The sequence below is a fragment of the Rhagoletis zephyria genome, unplaced genomic scaffold, assembly GCF_001687245.7.
Source record: "Rhagoletis zephyria isolate East Lansing unplaced genomic scaffold, Rhagoletis_zephyria_1.1 Rzeph_scaffold_06928, whole genome shotgun sequence".
In the NCBI taxonomy this organism is placed as follows: domain Eukaryota; kingdom Metazoa; phylum Arthropoda; class Insecta; order Diptera; family Tephritidae; genus Rhagoletis; species Rhagoletis zephyria.
In genome coordinates this window covers 7,580-14,265 of record NW_016164011.1, presented here as the reverse complement: position 1 = coordinate 14,265, position 6,686 = coordinate 7,580, and the positions used below count along the sequence as shown (strand labels likewise).

Genomic DNA, 6,686 nt, shown 5'->3' with positions numbered 1-6,686 from the left:
ACGGATATTAGATGTGATTTCGATGGGTCAGAAAGGTGTAGTAGTAGCAGCGAGAATCAACCGCCAGGGGTCCCATCAGTTGTTGCCGTCTTCATTATCCGTCTCAGAGAGACTGAGCATTTGTTTGCCACCTCGAGATTTACACGCAACGCGGTTGGGGCAGCTGCACCAGATCGCCTTTGGTTGAGACAGGAGCACCGCGGCTCTCGAGCTAATTCCACTACAAATGTCGTTGGTATGAGTAGGAAGGGAGAAGAGGCTGTCGAACGTGACAAGCGATATTATTTGGTGGTCTACCGTCGGGATGTTGGCGCCGCCATTGCTTACGCTGAAGTTCAGTCTGACCTTTTTCGATCATGTTCATACAAGTGTGGCGGACGATTTAACCGCAGAAATTTGTGTGTTTACGACAATCATCTTCCGGCAAAGGCTGTAGGCAAGATGGTGCCGTCTGCGTTAGTACCAGCTCGCGGCTACGAGGTTTGCTATTGGCGAAGGAAAGCGTAAAAGAAGACACTTTGAGTAAGCATGTGAAAAACTGGTTACTATTATGAGGGGGAGGTTCTGCGGGGTCTCTTCTTCGACATTTTTTTGCAAGCGTTTTAAGAGTACTACGAAGAAGCCTTAGAAGTCAAACTTATAGCAGTAATACCTATAATAGGCGATATTCAGGTCGTAGCGGGATTTTTTATTTCACATTCAGGCTTTTCATGAGTTTCATTTTCTCCGAACCGGTCCACTTTACACTTTTGGTGTCCATGTATTTACTATGGACTGATTTAAAATTTTCGGGTGAACTTTTTTTTTCAGGCGAAACTCAGGATAAAGCAGATTATGTTGAGACCAAAAAGTTCCGAAGAATTTAATAATGAGCTTCAACCAACAACTCGGTCCCACAGATTGGAAAAAAAGTTTAATTAATTAAAATCTTTCAGGCTCGCAAAGGAATGATATTTGACCGTTTTATTCTCTCCATTAATCTCCTTATTATTTTAAATTTTGTCGTTTCAATGAGCATCTTGTTAAGTTATTTTTGGGATACAATGTAATTTAGTGGCACTAAATCTTTTTGCCATGTTGCCTTCAATTTCCCTGCGACCAAAAACAGCTGCTGCAACTCTGGCGCATCGCTGACTGCAGCATAGTAGTAATTGTAATCGCAATTGTAAGCGTCGTTTTTACATAATGAATGTTTTCTGTGAGCGCTCAGCAGCGGCAAAATCCATTTGCTGATTAATTTTCTGGCTCTAGCAGCAGCCAAGGCAAAAAAGTCACATAAAAGCAATTAAGTGTGCGAAGAATCTAAAAAAAAATTCAAAATTGGTAAATAGTGGGGAAAAAAAGTTTTACAAAAGGGGTTCAAAAGAATTTTTTTCCTTTTTGCTCACTCTAAGCGCAAAATTGAATATTTTCGTACACAAGTGAAAATTTAACCGATTTATTTTTTAATAAGGCAAAAATTAAACCAATTTATTTAGATGGCATTGCCTTAGTCTACTCCTGAGTGTCGTTCTTTCATTTAATTTCTTAGTAATATCTCGCTCGACAACAAATGCTTACTTGCTAACTGCATTCATCCTCAAACCCCTTCTGCGTGCTTATATAGTTAGTTAGCAGCTAATACAAAATGTCTGACATAAGAGCCGCTTCTTCAGCCAAATAAATCTTTATGGTCAAGACAACATTCCCACACACTTATCGCCGACGATTATATTATTAAACAAAATTAAAAGAGAATGTCGTTGGGTGACAGGCGGCATATGCAAGCAGATGCTGGTATACAAAAATACTAGGTATTTATAAAATGGCATAGACATATTGCCACATGTTGCTTGCAACAAAGGCAGATAGAGACATTACATAATGAATTTATTGTCCATTCACTTAGTTGCGAATTATAAATTTAAGCTATTAGGCGATTGTCTCCAGCCAACCGGGGGGCATCCAGAGTGAGACAGTGGATAGAAATATACAGGTGGACTTATATTTGGCCGCATACGATGTATGTACATTAGGGTTGTTCAAAAAAAGTAAAGTAATTTGAATGTCCTCATCCCCTAGCATTGTTGTAAACCAATAAAAATTCTGTCCCCTTTTTATTTTGAAATCAAAAAATATTCCTATGTGTTTTATATCGAGAAAAAAACAAGTTATCTTAGAAATGGTATGGAATTCTTGAAAATCTATATTTTTCGATCGGAAAACTTCATTTCTCCGCAGGAGACTTCCAATTCCAATGGTTTATTTTACAATTTTCTATTACTAACCATTTTTTATTGCATCTTAAAACCTCAAATGTGTCCCCTTTGCATTTTTTGACGTTTTTAGGTGTCCTATAAAAAATAGTTGGCAGTTTTCCGTTCGACAAATTTCATTTCATTTCATTTGATTTTTAAGAGTTCTATACCATTTCTACGAAACATTGTTTTTCGCCATATAAAATACATGGAAAACTTTGAGCTCTTTGAGCAACCTGTAAATATTTTTTTTTTTTTATAGAAGAACAGGGGAAAAGTTTTTTTGATATAGAACAATCTTAGGGGGTGAGAGCATTAAAATTCCGACTTTACTTTTAGGACATGCATTTTTGGACTACCCTAATGTACATACATACCACATATCGCCACAGCCTTTTCAAAAGAAGCGCAGCTCAAGAATCAGATTCAGAAATATAACAGCATATAGTCGTGCAAAATCATGTGTAACAGTAGTTTTCTAGTTAGAGAATATATTAGTAAAGAAAAAAATATTTGGTTAAATTGGAAATAAATCTGACGAATTGATTTATAAAAAAAAATCTACCCGTCTAAATTTTTTTGAAGGGGATGTGCGATATTCAGGCACATATAAAAAGTTGAAAAGGCATTAAAGCTTCAGATTTTAAAGAAAAAAAATCCTCAATTTCGATCGGTTGAATAGCACCAAAAAAAGTTCATATGGCTCTAATGTTTTGTTAAAAAGTTTTTATTTTCCAAAACATTTTTTAATTTTTAATTTATTTAACAAAGTCATTTAGAGCTGTGTTTTGTTAAAATTTCATAACTATTTTTTTTTACTTAATTTAAAATATTTAAATTTTAAAATTACACAGCCCCATATAAAAAGTGTCTTGTACTTTTGACTGTCATACCCTACCCCCATGTGTTTTAGTGATCTTGTCTGAAGTCCGTTTTGCTCCATCACATCAGAACTTTTTCCTAACCTCAAAAAGATTTTTGCAGTTTGTAAATTTTTTGGCTCCAGCTTACATAATTCACAACAGATAGAAGATTACCAAAGTAGCCTCAGCTTGTCAACTTTTATTTTCAATAAAAAAAGCTATATTTTTTCAGAAATTCACGATCCGATGTGCAAGAGTCGTTTCCCTCTACGTGGCCGTTCCAGCAATTGCGCCTGCATCGCCCTGGATCTCCGCCAGCTGGCGACTATGAGGATGTAGCAGTGTACAACTATGCCGATGGTCAGAAATGTAACCAGCAAAAAGTACATCAGACCAAACGTGTAGAGAGAGCGCATTGTGGAACTTGGGTAGTTTTTTCTTTAAAACTGTAAATAAATTGTAAAGCGCTTTATTTTTTATTTATTTTTGTTTTTGATTATTTTATACACTATCTAAGGTTTCTCAGATATTTCCTTTTTTTGTTTTGTTTTATTTATTTATTCTTTTACGTTTTGCACGCATGTTTGGACTTTTCATAATTTATTGTGAATTGTGGAAAGCAATAGAGAGAGAAGAGAGAGAGAGAGGGAGAGATAAACCTATACACTCATGCGAAGAAGCTGAAGAAGAATAAAAATCGCTTAACAGCATTTTTAGTTGTGATTTCGGTCCCAGTAAAAAATGTATGGACTAGTACCAAAATCGAGCACTAAAGGAGTAATGACTTGTTCATCTATTTGGAGTAAGAAGCGAGCAATGCATTTTTTTTTTATTTTATCCTAAAATTGTATTGATTCCTGTCTTATTAATACGTTCTGTGGTAATAAATGAGCTAAGGAATATACGAAGATTACTCCCTTTGTCATAGTTTCGCAATAAAAGAAATAAGCTCAAAATAATACTCCCTTTTCAGTATTAAAAAGGAGTATAAAATGCAAGGGGCTCGAAGATTTCTGAAGTAATCCATTGCTCGCAAAGGGCCTATCTAAGATTAACCTTTGGATGAAAAAATTCTTTATGGTTTACTGATTGGAAATTTAAGAATAATTATACGCATTGGTAATTTCGCGAAGCGTACTTTTTATTTTTGTTTTTTTAATTTTTTAAATGTATATGTAAATATACATACATACATATTTATTGTGAATTAAAATATTTTTAAAATTCCATTAAAAAATTTTAAATTTTAAGTTTTTTCAAGTAACTTTCTATTTGCTAAATTCGAATTTCTTAAATTTCTAATCCAATTTTTTAATTGACTTCTAAATTTCTAATTAAGCAAATATTTTACAATTTTTATACAAATTCCAAATATTTTTTTTAATGAGAAATTTTAATTTATTTTATCAATTCTATTCTGTTTTTTAAATTTGAAAATTTTGCAGTAAGAAAAGTTTGAATTTTTAAAACAGCTTTTATTTGAAAAAGAGGTTAATTTTTTAAAACTTCTATGATGCCTTTTAATTTTGAATGCTTAGAAATGAACAGCAACTTTCATTTCTGAAGTTTCTAAAAATTTAGATTATACACTTTTTAATTTAAATATTATATTAATATAATGTACTTATGTGCATGCATGTATCTTAAAGAGCTTAAAATATTTGCGAAATATCTTTTAATTTAGTGGGTGAATTGAAAAAATTTTGAATTAAAAAAAGTTTAGTAATTTTTTTTTTGGTATTAGATAGTACGCGTGAATTTATATTAAAATTATTAAGTGTGGAGTTTTAATAAAAGTTTGCACTTGGATAAATATGTCTTTTTCAATTTGTTTTATATAGTTTTATAAATTTTGTAATAATGAAATAAAACATAGTACTATGTTAGGAATTTTAAATTTCAAAACTAAGATTTAGTGCTAAATATAACTTTAAAAGAATTAAAAATTCATACATTTTGCAGTTTATAAGCAAATATGTACGTAATTCAAAAAAGTTGTATGTTTACATACATCTGATCTTTCAAAATAATATTTACAAAAAAAATAAATATGTACATACACATACATACATACATATGTATTTATATGTAGCAAGCAACCCAGTTGAGAAACTAAACTTCAATAATTCGTTTTGATGAGCAAAATTTTAAAACCATCAGCTTGTAAATTTTGTTTGCTTCTGTTAAACAGCAGTTTCTGTAAAATAATGGTCTGCAATAAGATCATGAGGCTTTCGTTCTGCGTTTGGTCCAGAAATCTGAGCATTCAGTCCGCCATTTGAGCCTGCACTTAGATCAGCATTTTGTCCAACAATCAGAGCTGCATTCGATTCTACAATTGAGCCAGCTTGCGGCCATAGATTCGGATAAACATTTGGAAAGGAGTTTGAAGTAGTGTTTAGTTCTACGACCACAGCTGCATTCGATCCAGCATATGGACCTGCACCATCGTTCGAACTTCCATCTAAGCCATTGTTTGATGCAGCAATGGGATTAGTATTTTTTACTACAGTTGGAAAAACGCTTGGTCGAGTAGTCGGAAATAGATTTTGATCTACATTTGGAGCTACATTTGGAATAGCGTTTGCCCCTAAAATGGCTTCTGCATTTGCATTCGCATTTCGAAGTAAGTTTGGAATGCCATTTTGTCGAATATTTGGCTGAATAATTGGCCCTGGAATGTGAGCAACGTATATGCCTCCATTAATTTCTCCATTCTGCTGGTCATTTTCCGCACTTCTCGTTCGCAATCTTCTCATTTCCATACTTTGATTTGGAAAAATTGCATTTTGTTCACTCAAAGCTCTACGAATGGTAGCAATGATGAAGCATATAATAAGCACAACAACAATAATTATAAAGACGAGTGCTGTGTATTCGACCCACATAGCATTTAAATAAGATTTTTTTTTAATATGTGTTTTCCTTTAATGTATTCTAATAAGTAAATGAAGAAGATGGTATAAAACTTTTGTAATTTTATTTCACGAAACACTTTTGGTTTTATGTTTTATTTGTTTTGCTATTATTTTACTCTTTTGGGATCTCCCGTTACTTTCTTCTTTCAGCGTCAAAGCTACCAGACTTATTTTTTTTGTATTAATTTTATTCCTAGAATATGTATTAATTTTACTCGTTCGCAGAAATTTTGTTTGTTGCACCTGAACTTATTGGCCTCTTCTATGTACTAGAGTGTTCGATTATTCGTCTTTTTCTAAAACCAGTTATCGATTGCGGATAAACCGGTTTTATTTTACATAGATTTCATATAGTAAAAATTCTTATGTTGGTATGAAGTCCAAATGAATTACCAAAAATTGTAATAAAACTATAAATAGCTTTTATTTTGAAAAGAACATGCATTGGAGAAGTAGCTCGGCGAAACACGCAGAAAACGTTTAAGAGCCAAACATTCATTTATTGCAATCAAATATGATGTACTGTTCATCCACAAATAACCTAGGATATACTTTTAAAACTATTTAGGAGTTTCTCTTAAACTGTAAACAGGCTTGAAAACTCGAAAAACTCAAAATAATAATTGAGACCCCAAGATTTGTAGAAAATGAAAAAAATGTTTGTATGT

At 32.7% G+C, this 6,686-nt stretch overlaps 1 protein-coding gene across 1 annotated transcript; it reads right to left on the bottom strand.

Moving 5' to 3' along the window:
• Window positions 1–5,283: 5,283 nt before the first annotated feature.
• LOC108373667 (circumsporozoite protein-like) lies at window positions 5,284–5,859 on the bottom strand. Its single transcript, XM_017629590.1, has one exon. It carries the CDS (start codon window positions 5,857–5,859, stop codon window positions 5,284–5,286), a length of 576 nt encoding a protein of 191 aa, XP_017485079.1.
• Between the last annotated feature and the right edge of the window lie 827 nt (window positions 5,860–6,686).